The sequence below is a fragment of the Haemorhous mexicanus genome, chromosome Z (genome assembly GCF_027477595.1).
Source record: "Haemorhous mexicanus isolate bHaeMex1 chromosome Z, bHaeMex1.pri, whole genome shotgun sequence".
Taxonomy (NCBI): domain Eukaryota; kingdom Metazoa; phylum Chordata; class Aves; order Passeriformes; family Fringillidae; genus Haemorhous; species Haemorhous mexicanus.
Window position 1 is genome coordinate 65093376 of NC_082381.1, and position 15055 is coordinate 65108430.

Below are 15055 nucleotides of genomic sequence, written 5' to 3' on the forward strand. Positions count from 1 at the left end.
GATTACAATCAACTTTTTTTCTTCCTAGCCTAACCTAGTCTTAGGACTACAGTTTAGCTTTCACACTGTCCTATTGCTACCTTAATACGTTAATATAATTCCGAAGTACATTCCTCATTCCAGGTGACTATTTTAGAGTTATGCAGTTAAAACCTCTTGTTTTACCACTTGATTCTTCCAGTCCATTTTCTTAAAAAATGGTTGTATTGCTGTATCTTAAATGCTGTCTAGAAAGATGTTTGAGATGCCAGTTACTATTTTATGTAGCATTTGGTTATATGTTCTCAAGAAAAACTCCAACTTACACTGGGAAAATTACACCTGGTTCTTCACCAAGAGCCAACGTCTACATATCATGTAGAAATTCTGGTTATGACCCTTAGTGTAAAACAGTGCTAACTGTCTGCCTCAAGTGTGTGAATAAAACACTGTGCAGTTTTGAAAACGGCAAAAAGATATGGTCCTGGAGGATCCAAAACTTTGTTCAGCAGTTATTATGTTATGAGGGTAAAGGTGAGGCTGCAGGGCACTGGTGAATATTTTTCCTGTTTTCTCTTGTAGAGTGGCTGCTTTTCTTCACAAGTGTAATGTCACACCATTCCTTTCTTCAGTTTTCATTTCTTTATGGATTATCAAATGCTCTTATACTGCTGCCTGCATTTTCCTCCTCTATAGCAGACTTAATTTGCGTGCATGTGCTTCTCAGAATTCTATAGATTGTTGTTAAATGGGTAGGGGACTAGTGTCTCCAGCCATGGAAAGTGGAGGGGAGAGCACATCTTTCATAATCATGGGAAGAAGGAAACAGGAACAGGTAACTGTAGGTGTTGTGCATCTTGTGTCTCATCTAAATGACTTGGTTTTAGCTTTGTTCCTCAATCTTGTGTTTCTTTTTGACATGGGACCAAGTTGAAACTCCTTGTTGCAGTTTTTTTAGGTTTACGTAACAGTAAATGCTTTGAACAACAGTTCAGTCTTTCACAAGCTGGCTCTTTCAGTCTTTTCACTATTTTAACATCTTGTTCTCTCATGCGTGGCTTTTAATTCTGATTTGGCTGCTGTCCTGCACCTTTCTTTAAAAGTTTCAGCTGCCTGTCTAGAAGATGTACGTCTTGGGTTATTTTATGGCCCCTGTACCTGCAGACTTGCTGCTAGCTGCCTTCACGAAACTAACCTTTGTCAGGTAATAGGCAGGAAAATATAAATGTCCCCATCTGATCCAGTGGACTTGAACTGTTCAAGGAGTCAAAACAGCACTCTGCATCCTGCCAGGCTCAAGTTTGGTTTCCTCCTCTGCCATAGATCATCTATGTGGCCTCAATGCAATTTTCAGTCTGCACCTCCTTTGGGAGTTTCTGCTAATCCAGCTGCTTTAGCTGCCAATAAGCAGGTTTGCGGGCAAAACTGTCTCCTGTTGCTGATCTTGAATCATAACTTGGCTTTAACACTTGCACACTATAGAAGCTTCTGTGTTGAACCGACATGGGAGGTACTTCCCTGGGTCAGTTTTCTTCCCTAGAAAGGTGTGATGATTGTAGGCGTGGTGGCAATGTCCATGCCTGTCCCCTCACCTGCAAAGAAAGGTAATTGCATATCCCTTTGGACACCTGAGGACTAATACTTGCATGGAAGGCACTTTGCAGTGGTAAGGGGCAAACACATATAATACTAGATCCTGAGGTAAGAATTACGGTATTACTTTGATGGTGTTTTTAGACATTCTTCCATGTGTGGCTAGTTTGACAACTGCTAGAAACAGCACATCTGATGAGGCAGTGGATTTTGGGAGAGGGTTAACATGTTTCCTAATGGACATGTTAGCATGTTTCCTAATGGACAGCTGTGATTTAGTTTCAGTAGAAGCTTCATCAAAATGACTGTTAGATCACTTCATAGAGACTGTAGCTCTATTTTCTGTGGACTTGGATAGGAATTACTTCCATGGTAGGGTGTGGGCTTTCAGTAAAGACTGTGATTTAAGATTAGTGGGACTATTGTGTGAAGAAAGTGTGAAGATTACCTCCAGGACTCATTGGTTATTTTACTGCCACATTTCTGAGACTTGCCAGGGGCATGCATCTTCTGCTGAAGTGGATTGCTTGGAAGACTATGAGATTATTCCAGGCCAAAACCTCTTAAATTGGTAAGTCTGAAATACCATATGCTGTTTTAAGAGGGTGCCCTAAAGTGTATTACCATACTGTAGCTAAGGAGGACACAATAGAGCAAAGAAAACTTCTGTAGCATGTAGCAAGACAGTATAATGTGAAAGTCTAAACTACAGCCTGCAGTGCTTTCCTAAAGCAAATATGGTGTGTTTGGGGGGGAATAACGTGTTTTGCAACATTTCCACATGTACAAATGCTGTACTGTATAAGTGCTTTTATTGCTGTGTCTGCTTCTGTTTATCAAATCAGTGTCTATACAGATTTGTGAAAAACTCTTTCGATAAATTCATCTTTTCAGAGAAAAGCTCTGTTTTATTTGTAGGGAGACCCTTTATGTTTGTATGTGGGACTTGTTACAGAGCTTGTCTGCACTACCTAAAATTGCATTAGTGATTTGAGTCTGTCATCTGTCTGAAATTATGCTTTCCAGGGGCTACTGAGCCACCACTGCCAGACTAACACAGGAAATGCTTGTGTTTCTGCTGTTGTGTCTCTGCTGCCTGTTGGAAGAGAAGGCTATTAAAACTGGTCTAGACACCGCAGCTGGGTGATGCATGTCAGTCTGAGCTGTCTTAACTTAGTTGCACAGGTTTTGCAAGATTTTTAGCACTATTCTGTTCCATCCTTTTTCTCCTTTTCATTCAAATGAAAATCCAGTTCTTCGCATAAAAAAAGGCTACTTCAGACCATACAATCAGCAGATACTTTTCCTCTCCTGAGACCTTTGAACACAGGCTTAATAATTCCACCTCATTTGCTCAGGTAACCTGTTGAGTGCTGTTGTTTCTGCTTAGAAGAACTAGGTGAGGTTTCTTAAGAACACATATTTGCTGCGGTTGATCAGTCTCCACCACCATGGTGAGGTCCTTTCCAGGCACTGCTTTTTCTACTGCCTCTTCAGCTGTCTTCTCCAGACCTTGGCACCATGGAGCCTGCCCAAGAGCAGGGGGAAAAGAGGAGGCATCCCTGTGGCAATCAGCCTAGGCTTTGTTGGCCCCCCCACTCAAGCACCATTTTCTCAAATAGCAGTCCTGGAGTTTGTGGTTTATACCCAGTGCTAAATCTTAATGTCTCTGCAAACAGACAAGGCAGTAAAACAAAGCCTTGCCATTTGCTAAGGTTGAGGACTGTCCTGAAATACATGCAGTGTGTTACTGTTGTCAGCTGTGGTGTTGGTTGAGAGTCTTTACATCTTTTCTCCACCAAAAGACTACTGAGTAAGCAGGACTTGGCTGCTGCTGGGTGCATGCAGCCTGCAATGGCAGTGGGGCCAGGTCATGGCTCCAGAGCCAGCTTCCTGAGCAGCACCTTGCCTTGTGGACTTTAATCACTGATTAACCCACATAGAGGGTGGCTGGAATAAAATAGATTAAACCAGCGCATAGTATCTGTGCTGCCATCTTGTGCACCAGAATTTTATAACACCTTTAAGATTATTTTGTAAACATGGCAGTATTGTCATGGCAGCAGAAATCTGGTGTAGAAAAATGTTGCTGATATGATTTATTGCTGGTTTAGTGTGCTGTGCAGGTCAAGCAAGGCGTCACTGCTCCTAGGTTCTGCTTAATTGAATTGAATATGAAATGCATCAGAAGGGCTTTGATCAGGGAAATGAATGTCGCAACAAACTTCAGGCTCATGCACAGTTCAACTAAATGTAAAAATGGGCAGTGAGATCTGTATTGTTTTAACATTTATACACTAAGAATCCACACATGAATATTTCATAGTTTTCAGTGTAGCTCTTGCTGAAAGTCAGTATCCTCCCTGGTGGAATCATGATTGTAGAAAGTTGAGATGCTGTTAAATCTAACACTAGCTGGAGATTCAAAGATATGCAGCTTTGAATTTGAACCCACTCATGGAAGTGTAAAAAAATTGACAACTGCAATTTTATCCAAAATCTCTTAGCAAAGGATTTGACAATTTCTTTATGTGCTGAGGTTCTGAGACCTTGTGTAGCCAAGTGATTCATGGTGTCCTCCATGTTGCTGCTTTCACATTACTTCTTGTATGTAACATGAGAGATCTTATGACTGGGGTGACCTATATCACACCTTACTTCACCCTACTGCTGTGGTGACCCATAATCACAGTTTGATTTGTTTCAGACAAAGTACATTCTTAGGATGGATAAAATTTTAGATGGAGTAGAGACTGTCTCTGGAGTATGAATCTAGACCCTCAAATTTAGAAGCTGATGTTTCCAGAGTGTCTGGCTCCAGGAGTAAGTTGGCATCAGAGAACTGCAGCTCTGACTTGAACTAAGGCTCTCATCTGTAAGAAAGGTTTGGGGCTGAACGTACCAGAACATGAAGGGGGGAAGAATGGATGTGAAGAAAGTAGTTTTTTCAGCTACCCACTCTACTCTGTACTGCCTGAAAGTCAAACCTCCAAGGTTGGGCAATTTTTTATACAACTATTAGTTTTATGTATCTGTTTTCCTGTAATGGCTGGAAGCTTTGCCTGCTTTTCCCCTGGAAGTAGCCTGTGGCTGTTTGTGACATAACCTTTCCTAAGTTTTCTGGTTTAGGAGATGTATCATACTAAAGCTTGCAGTATAATGAGAACAAATTCCTTATAAACAAATCAACAGTACCACCACCCCTCTACTCATCCAAGGAACACACCTGGGTTGCTTTGGCTGCTGTCACCATCCTTTATAAAACAAATAATGTTGAAGGGAATGTTGGCAGCTAAAAGAAAATTACGGTTTTTTTAAGCAAATGGAAATTTAGGAGCTGAGATTTCTTAACAAATATGTAGCTTCAGAAATTAGAGACAAAGTAGTGTGGAATTTTAAATTATGAGTTCATGTGCTTCAGATTGTTGTGTATTTTTGCATATCTCAAAGTAAAAGTTTTGATTTAAGCCACTTCCACCACTTCACAGACATTTAAAGCTAGAGTCTAACATTTTGCTTTGGGTCTGATTGTGGTTACTACTATTTTCTAGCAAAGAGATATTTTTCTTTGGAACAAATTGACCACATTGTACTCTCTAGGTCAGCAGTCTGTTTCACTTGTGCTGAACTAGGTTGAAAGGCTGTGGTTGTGAGCAAGGGAGGTAATAAATGAGTCGTAACTTACGTTTATCTTGTATTCACTATACCTTTTCCACAGGAGCTGCAGCAAAGCCCTGAGCTTTGGCTCTGGAGTCCCATCTTTTCTTCTTTGAAGGTCTGCTTCCCACGGGGTACTAACCTGATGCCCTTGGATCCATTTTGCTGCATAAATCTGAAAGGGCAGGGCAGCAAAAGTATAAATTTTACTGCGCCATTGTGTGCTGAATGTGATGGCCTTTGGGTCCTCTCTTCTCTGCTGAACACTGACTCCAGCATTTCCAGTCTCTTGACCTGTGTGTCTGCTTTGCTGACCACACAGACTGTCAATGACTACTTCATTACTGGTTAAGTTCATAGTACAGCACTGTTGCTTCCAGTTCCCTTGACCTTGCCTTGAATGAGATTCAGCAGGGGGGTTTTGTTTTAAAATGCAGTCTGAGATAATTTTACTGCTGCTGTTTTCACACAATGACAGAATGGTTAAAGCTGGGAGGGACCACAGTCAGTCATCTGGTCCAGCTTCCCTGCTCAGGCAGGGTCGTCCCAGAGCACATTGCACAGTATCGAGTCCAGCCAGTTATTGAATATTTCCATCGAGGGAGACTCAACAACCTCTCTGGGCCATCTGTTCCCTTACATAGTCAAATGTGGAAACTGGATCTCCTGGTCAGTGGCATGCTGTTTGTTGCTCTTGAGTCTGGCATAGAAGTCATCATTGTTATCCTGCCAGAAATTCACTGCCCAACAGCTCTGCCATGGATTGTCAAGAGTTAAAACAAAACTGAGCAAAGCAAATACTCACTCAATACTCATTCCTGGCTGAGTCTCTAGTACTATGTATTGGAACTGAAGTTTTGGAGATATATTTTCATTGATCAGATCTAGGTTTGCTTTTTTGTCTGAGGCAAATCCTTTTTTTGTGTGTTGGCAAGGACTGCAGTGTTATAAAAATCAAAGTGGGCTCTACTTATGCATTTCCAAGTACCTATCTTTAGGAAACACCTGCTTATGCATGTTTTATCCAGACAGCAAGACTATAACTGGCATGGGTAGAACTGTAGGACTGTTTGAATGATTTTAAGTTTAGATAGTACTACCCAGAACTTCAGTGATGCTGTATGCTTTACTCTGCTCCCTGAGGCTGACTTTTGTCTGTCCACTATGGACCTGGGGTTGAGTTTAGCTTAAATGAGAGACCAAATAAACCGTCATGTTCACCATTGTGTAAATTTTTCATGGCCTACCTCAGTCATTAAGTTAAAGATGTTAAAAGTACCGTTATGGGACTAAACTGTTAAAAAGGGATGGTAGAAATGCCTGTGCACATTTGATAGCTATAACAGCCTTATTCCACTAGCTTCTTACTGAAGGAAAACATACTAAGATTGAGTTATAGACCCCTCATCATATGTATCAACAATATTAATTACTTTTTTTGGGCAACAGTTTCTGCAAGAGATTTAAAGGTGATGCTGATGCATCACCTTTAAACTCCTGATGCTGCAGTTCTGTGTGCTCAGGAAAACAGTAGGTGAGCCAAAAGCAATGCTGCTTCTTTAGCCTTGAAGCAAAATAAATTGCTCCAAAGGTATCTATAAATCCTTTCTGTCATGTGGATATTCTCGATTTCACTTAACAAAATTAAAGTAGAAGCATTTCTGGTTTTCTCAATCCAGTCTGCTCCTGCTGACTGTACCATGTCATATAATAACCTTCATAAACTCACCAAACTATGTCTTAAAAAGCAGAATCTCACAAGGTTGGAAGTAATGGTTCTTTATGTTTAAAACCACTACTGCCTTTTAACTGAATCAGGGGAAAGGGTACAAAACTTCTCTAATTGCAAGAAGCATTGGGGAGAAAAGCAGCATAGATATGCTGGTTGACAGGAAGCTCACCATGACCCAGCCATGGGCACTCACAGCCCAGAGAGCCACACGTGTCCTGGGCTGTGTCCAGAGCAGTGTGGGCTGCAGGGCAGGGAGGGGATTCTGCCCCTCTGCTGAGACCCCAGCTGCAGTGCTGCATCAGCTCTGAATCAGTCCAGCAGATCCCAGGGGAGGGTTGCAAAATTGGTCAGTGGGCTGGAGCTTCTCTTCTGTATGGACAGGCTGAGAGAGTTGGGGTTGTTTAGCCTGGAGAAGAGAAGGCTCTGCAAAATACTTGTAGCACCTTCCAGCAGCTTGCATAACTAAGTTACAAAGTTGTTTGTATTCTAGCAGGATTTAATTAAAATCCTGAGGTTTTTCCTTCCTCTGATTAAACATGTGCAAAACACAGTAAATCCTTTCACAGTAGATCTTGTTTGTAGCTGAGTTCTGCAACTTCCAGACATTGGTAAAACATATCTCACATGTAATACAGGTATAGCTGTGTTCTCAGTCTTGGACACAGATTACCAAATGCTGTTCAGTGCCCTATTTCAGACCCCTATTTTTTTCTAGAGTAGATATAACTTACAGATTTTTGGGTATAAATGGAAAAGAAAGTTTGCATCTTTCAAGCCTGCTCCACTTAGTTCTCTCTAGTTTTTCCCGTCTTTTTTCCTCTGAGTTACTAACATTCTCCTTCTCAAAAGATATTTATTCCCTTGTATATTTACCTGGATTTGTTGGTTTGATAGTTGTATTCTTCGTTATCTTTTTTCTTCTTTCTGCTTTCTTTGCATCCTCATACTGTTTCCTGTTTGTTCCTCAAGCTATTGCATCTACCTGTTAGACACAGTAGCCTCCCTAACTAGAACAGGAGGGTTCCAGATTAATTTTACACCATGCTGGAAAAAAACCCACGACAGTTTTACTGTTGAATTACAAGAGGTTTGACAAGCCAAGGAGTAGTTTTCACTTTAGATTAGCATCTCATTTAGAACTCAGTTTTATATAAAAGTAGTAAATTTTTGTACTGTAAGGAAGAAAAGAAATTCCATGTGGACACTTGTGTGTATCTTCTTCAAAAACAGTTCCAATGCAGTATTTTGTTGGTGCCCTGGACTTGAGACGTCACAAGAAAACTGATAATTAGAAGTGCAAAGAATCTAGTGTAAGGTACAAAATGCTGCTCTGAGCACACAGTTCAGATCTCTGGAGATGGTCCATTTAATAGCAGAGTCAGCTGTGGCTCATAGTGAATACCTGCTGTGGTTCAGCAAGCTCCTGATCCTTATCTCTCCAATTCTTTTTCTTGAAGTCACATTCTAGGAAATAAATTCTATAGAAAAGGTAACTGGCTCAGGTAAAAATCATATTTGCTTAGAAGTACACCTATGCATATTCTTCCTTGTCTTTTTTGGAGATGCCAAGTGTGATGCCTTAGTGTATAAATCTATTTAGTTTCTAAAATGCCATTTTGGGACCCTTGGCATGGATCCATAACACGCAAACATGTAGCACAGGATAAAGCTGGGAAACTCATCAGGAATATAATTCTCTTCACTAAAGCAGCTTTTTTACTGCAGTATACAATTCTCCTAATGACACTTGCTTAGTGCAGTTCTTGCGATATTGTGTTGGATTTATGAGTGTTGTTTTCCTAAAGAGCTATTTGGCTAGTCTGTGCTTCAGTGAAACAAGTTTTGTATGTCCTGTAACACATCCAAAAGTGGAATGGAGTAGAACATTAGTCTTGAGTTTTAATGTGAAACAAAATTATGTAGTGAGTTTTCTTCTTCTACATGGCGGAGTGAAAACTGGCTCATTTCCAACCTGGCTCCAAGATTTCTGGTTTCTGAAGTCACCCCTGTGGAGGTGATGTTAGATTTGTAATGCTGTCTTGCTTACAGTGATGCTGCCTTAGTGACAGTAAGCAAATGAAATAATGTCTTCAACTTTATTCTTGCCCTTCAGCTTTCTTATTTGTATTGATATTAATGTCCTAAAAGCATGAGAGTTTGACTAAGCAAATAAAAAACAACACTGAAGAACTAAGCAGATTTAAAGCTCTTGTAATGTGATTTAGCTGCTGGAAATAAGAATAATATCATAGGGCCAAAGCACTTAGACCACCAATGTAAGGAACTTCTGGTTCAGTGATTAAGAGACTAATCTTTCTTGGAAATGCTTTGGAAGCAATTTCTCTTGGCTACTCAATATAAACATGCTGGATAATATGGTTTCATGTCTGTTATTTGCCTTCTGAACTGGTTATGTATTCAATTAATAATGTTTTCTGTCTAGCACCATGTCTATCACATCTTAAGTCTCAAACGCATAACTAGTTGAGTTAAACTCAGAGTTTAGTTTATTCTCTGACCTTGGAGGATTTAATCACTGCCACTAACAAGAAGCCATGTTTCAATCTGCTTACTGCCAGGCGGACCTCAAATGTGTAAATTACCTTGGGCTTTTCCACAAAGCCCTCACTCATCCCTCTGGCACCAGTACTGCATTTCATGGGTGAGAGAGGAGAGCTCCCATGCAGGAGGAGGATAATCCACAGGAGTGCTCAGTACTGAGCTGGGCATTGCTTGAGGTTGTGTTGCACAGCACATTGGCTGCAGGAGCCTGCCTCGCCCAGAACCCTGCTGTCCTTGATGCTCATGAGGTTCAGCGCTGGCATAGAAATCACAGAGGTTTTTTTAAATGCAAACATCAATAATGCACTCCATGTTTTCTTCTAGTTTTCTTCTAGTTTTCAGCATTAATGACTGTTAATTCAAAAGCCTAGTATTGTTCAAAATATTTGAGTTAGACTCCCTGGGGTGTGAATACTTCAAAGCATGCTCTTTGCTTATGGATGGCTTACAATCACTGATATGACCCCTAATCATTTTGATATGCCATGTGAATGAATGTGAGAATTTTCTCCTTAGCCCTTGTCCTTTTCTGTTATAATAACATTGTGGCAGCGACATTTAAAGTATGACAGCTGTAGGCAAAAGCTCTAACTCATATTAAAACCCAAATAACAATGTTTCTCAAATGTCTCTGTAGATGGATGGAGGTCTGCTTGGACGAAGAGCTGCCCCCAACTACGGAACTGGAAGAAGGCTTAAGAAATGGTGTTTACCTTGCCAAGCTTGCAAAATTCTTTGCACCTAATGTGGTGTCAGACAAAAAGATCTATGATGTGGAGCAGGCACGCTACAAGGTAATAACTTTCTCAGTTCTCTCACCAGGATGACAAAACCCAGCAATGTTCGTCTTCCAGCTCTTAAAGATTCCCAAGCATGGCTGGTTAGCTTTCTGTATCTTTATTTTAAGGCTGTAGGGACTAGATAGAAGATGCACAGCTGCAGGAAGCCTGTATGATAAGTTAGAAATATTCTACCCCTAGAAAAATTGTTCTGGTGTTGTTTCAAGTTTTTAAAGCTGTACAAATGACACTTCTGGCTCCATGGAAATCATGAGCTTTTCAACTGATAAAGTTATTTCTCATTAGGAATAGAAGTCAAAAGCAATTTGACAACTATTTCAGACTTTCTTCATTTTGTATGTTGAAATTCACTTCATTTGATCTTTGTGTTTGTTTTATCAATTTTAACAATAAGAAGCCAAGAGAAAGCTCCCAATAACTGAGCTTAGCTTGTTCCCTGTGCAGGCTTTTGCTAGCTCCAAGAACCTCAATAATACAAAGATATGTACACTCATGCACAGTAGTCCCACTATAGAATGTATTATCTCATCATGTAGAGGGGGCAGAAAAAAAAATTATGGTTAAGAATTCCAGTTACATTTAAATGTTTCCCTTGAAAATCTCAAAAACTTGAGAGATTCCTTTTTTCCCTTTACCCTAAAAGTTAACATTGAAATGAAAATAAAAAATACTTTCCCACTCTGTTCTTATGCAGCTTGCACAGGCTTTAGGGAGGGTCAGGTCAGGTATTCAGGTAGAACTGAACAGTTCCAAGACTTCCTTATCTGCTCTTCATGGTAGTGCTGAGCAGTGTTACCACCTTTGTGTTTTGGTTCCTTGTCTTTGACATCCAACCTCTACTCCCAGAGAATACTGAAGAACTGTACAAATTTCTACTTCATGGGTGAGAGAGGAGAGCTCCCACGCAGGAGGAGGATAATCTACAGGAGTGCTCTGTACTGAGCTGGGCACTCAGTGTACTGATACGTCAATCACAGTCCACCCTGATGGGTACAAATCTGGCTTATGTAACATGAAAGAATGAGCTGAACTCAGTGTGGAGCTGTTTATGTGTTAGGATGCTTCATTAGCAAAATTGAAGCTGTTACACTTTGGTCTCTGGGTTCAAATAAGGGAAAATTCTGTGAACTCGACTTCAGGATACAAAACTGGGAAACAACAGGAGGATCAATAAGTAGAGAGTTTTCTTAATCTGACTTTCATAATCTTCTGTGTTTCTAATAGAGATCTGGCCTTCATTTTCGACACACTGACAACACTGTGCAGTGGTTAAGAGCAATGGAGTCCATTGGTCTGCCTAAGGTAAGCCTTTAAATTTCAGCAAAGAGATTTAAACAAAATCATTAGCTCAAATCATTGGTCACTGAGATCCCCTTTCCTTTGCTTGAGCACAAACAGTTCCTTATAGGAAGTCGAGAGGGAAGGGGTAATTCAAAAAACAAATCTGAGGAGAAGGTAATGTGGAAAGCAGAGGGAGTGTCAGTCCTGTGTTGCTGCTGGCAGTGTGTGGGCTGAGGCAGGGACACTAGCAGTGTTTGAGCTAGCTCAAACACTTGATACCTTACTGCTAATGGAGTCTTGGGGGGGGCCTAGAAGGAACATAGTTTAAAACAGAAAACTTAAATATTTGCTTCCTTTAGGTTACCTCTTCGCATCGTGCCTCTTGCTGCCTCCTCCTCTTACTGTACGTGCCAGTTTCTCTGCTTCTACCCTGTTTCCAGACTGTTCTTGCACCCTTCAGTGCATCTGCGTGACTGTGCTGCTGCTCTTCTTCCACCAGCCGCTTTCCTGGGTCACCTCTTGTATTTACCTTCCTCCTTGCGGGCCTTCACTTGTCATCTCTCCCCTCTGCTGCTGTTTCTGGGCACCAGTGAGTCTATTTTGGACAAAAATCCTTTAAGAAAGGTCTGTGTGCAAACACCTCTGCTGCTTGTTTGTACATTCTGGCAGCCACACACAGGCCAAGGTGGCAGTTCCCCACCCCAGGGTGCCTGGGTGCCCACAGCCTGAGTGCTGCCTGAGGCACTGTGGTCAGGCACAGTGGGGATGCTCAGGCAGCTCCTTGAAGGGCTGAATGGACCAAGGGTCAGCTACTGTAGGCAAACTCTGCAGGTGCTCATAACCAAAAGAGAGTACTCATGACTGCCATCAGAAATGCCAGAGAGACGGGAAGGTGTCCTACCCTTTCCAGGTCAGGCTTTTTTTTTTTCCAGTTGAGTCTTTCAGCCCTCAGTTCAGCTGGCTGATTTCCACCCTGCCTTTTCTCCTCTGAAAGATTGTGTTTCTGTCGCAAAGGATGGTGATGGCCAAAAGCTTTCCCAATTCTCCCTCACAAAGCTGTTTTGAGCAAATGATGAAGAGGGCACTGTGCTCCTGTCTTACTCAGTCTGGTCCTATTAACCATGGGAGAGTGCAGCCCCGAGTGACCAGCCGAGGCTGGAAGCATGCTGCCAACTCTCACGGTTAACTAAGTCTTTTTATTATATTTCTGTGGAGAAACAGTGTTCAGTGACTGGGACCAAGGCCAGGAACAAATTAGTGGTAGAACCAGAACTGGAACTTATGATGTGACTTCTTGGCTAAATTGCTTAATATTCCTCTCTCTAAATATCTTCCTTTGCAAATGATGTATTCACAAAGTTGAGGGTGCTGGCAATTAGAATTATGCATTTTTAAACCGTACTTGATAGGTTTGGTTTGTAATGAGGCTTTGCAAATTGTAAACTGCATTCCAGATTTTGCATGTCTGTAGAGGACAAGCACTACTGGCTGAGCTTATGCCAAAGGACATTTTCTAAAAATCTTCTTGAAATCCTGCCTGCTCATCTTCCTTTTCCCCCCTCTTATTAAGTAGCTTTTATGCTTTATTTAGCTCTTCTTTATGAAAACTACTGATTAAGTTAAAATAACATCAGAAGAGATGTGACTCATAGCTGTATAAAAGTAGCAGCTGAAATTCTGTAAATTTAAGGTACAGTTCTGCAGAGTAAATGTTTCTGCTCAGTAATAAGTCTTCTCTTTTGACTATGTGCTCTTTGCATTTTAGATCTTTTATCCAGAGACTACGGATGTCTATGATCGGAAAAACATCCCTAGGATGATATACTGTATTCACGCTCTAAGGTAACTGCTGACAGGTATAAAAGTTATAGTAACTGCCAAAGTTTGGAGTGCAAGTCTTGAAATGGTTTTAGGACAACCAGTATATCAAAACCTGTCAGAATTTTCAAGTTCATTTGTTTTAAGTTGGAGACTAAAGTTGAACTTTTTCAGGTCTATTGGACAAATAACTTTCAAAATAGAAATCAAAGACTACTGAATTTACCACACACATCCCTCTCTCAATGGTACACTCCCTTGTAAAATTAACATACAATTTCAAAATACATTCTTCCAACAGAAATCAAACAAATTAACAGAAACTTAGCAAAACATTAGTAAAACCGTGGAGCAGACATGCTGATCAGAGTAAAAATAATAATGAACTGACGTGTTTTTGTCCAAAACTGAAGCAAATAATTACTGTATTCTGTGGTAATTCATGTAAAAATGATAAATTCTCAAAGACTTCAAAATTCTGAGCTACTTGACTTTTAACGTAAAGTCAGAGAAGCTTTGACTACACCCTTGAAAGTAGTGATTAATTTTTTTTTTGTTCTGCCTTAAGGATTTTCTTTATGTTTAGCACAAAAACATCTGCCCTGTGCTGTCCCTGGTGTGAGGTGCAATGTTGTTGGCAGACAGCTCCACCCTCCTGTGGCTTTTCTAGTTAATTTCTTGCACACAGAGACCTTTCCCTTTAAGTATTTTTGGCACTAATCTTTCACAGAACAGAATTAACTTGCACTCCAAACTTTCTTCTCTGTTTCTAATGGTGTTCAAAGGCACATCAGCTGCTCCAGGGCTATAAGACAGAAACTATTCAATACATGCTTTATTGAAACTTTTTTAGGGTTAATCCTTGAAGTTATGTGCCCACTCTTGCATTGCGGGATGTGCACTCACTCCCAGTAAACAGGACTTACCACTAAAGTTCACTGTATTTGCTGAACATGCCAGGTGGTCATACTTGACAGCCCAGTATATTTTTGCCATCTTTGACAAGAGTTACCCCTTGAAATTATTGTACTTGGTGTACTATTAACTGGGAATTGACACCAGGAATATTTGAGGGTGGTTCTTGCCTGTAACTTGGTAGTGCAGTCTGTTCTGACAGCAAGTGTGTTGTGTAAGCTTGAAGTGATTTCCTAAAGAGAATATGTGGGGCTACAACCTAAACCAGGTCAGGCTGACTCAGTGGGCTGTGTGCCCCACACCCCCCAGCTGTGTTATGGACCAGCTCAAACGTTTTGCAGGAGGTGCAAGAACACATTTAATTTTAATGATTACTCTCTCGTGTATATAGGACATTTTTAACTCTGGATTTGAATGCTACATAAACAACAGCTCCATCAAATATCTTCTTAGTATCTGCCTAATCATTGCAGTGGCAATACCTCTTATCCTGAGCTGAGGTTTACAGTGGATAGACCTATGGTAAAAATTTTCCTTTTTCCATCTTGGCATGCCCCAGGATTTATGCAGTACCAGAATTGGTCAGTGTTGTCTCAGCTTTCACTTAGAAGTTAGTCCTGTTTAAATTACTTTTTCTTGATGCATATCAACACAAACCTCCAGCTCTGTACCTGTGTATTTATTATGTTTTTAGTGGTTTTTTTAGTGCTATTATTTT

The 15055-nt window shown here is 40.7% G+C and overlaps 1 protein-coding gene across 7 annotated transcripts in view; it reads left to right on the plus strand.

Annotated features, from left to right (window-relative positions):
- Positions 1-15055, plus strand: part of IQGAP2 (IQ motif containing GTPase activating protein 2) — a 122838-nt gene that overhangs the window by 53633 nt on the left and 54150 nt on the right. For all 7 annotated transcript variants that reach the window (XM_059836464.1, XM_059836466.1, XM_059836465.1 and 4 more), the window contains exons 3-5: positions 10161-10317; positions 11548-11625; positions 13370-13446. In XM_059836464.1, coding sequence (XP_059692447.1) covers positions 10161-10317; positions 11548-11625; positions 13370-13446 — 312 coding nt within the window. The remainder of the gene's footprint in view (positions 1-10160; positions 10318-11547; positions 11626-13369; positions 13447-15055) is intronic.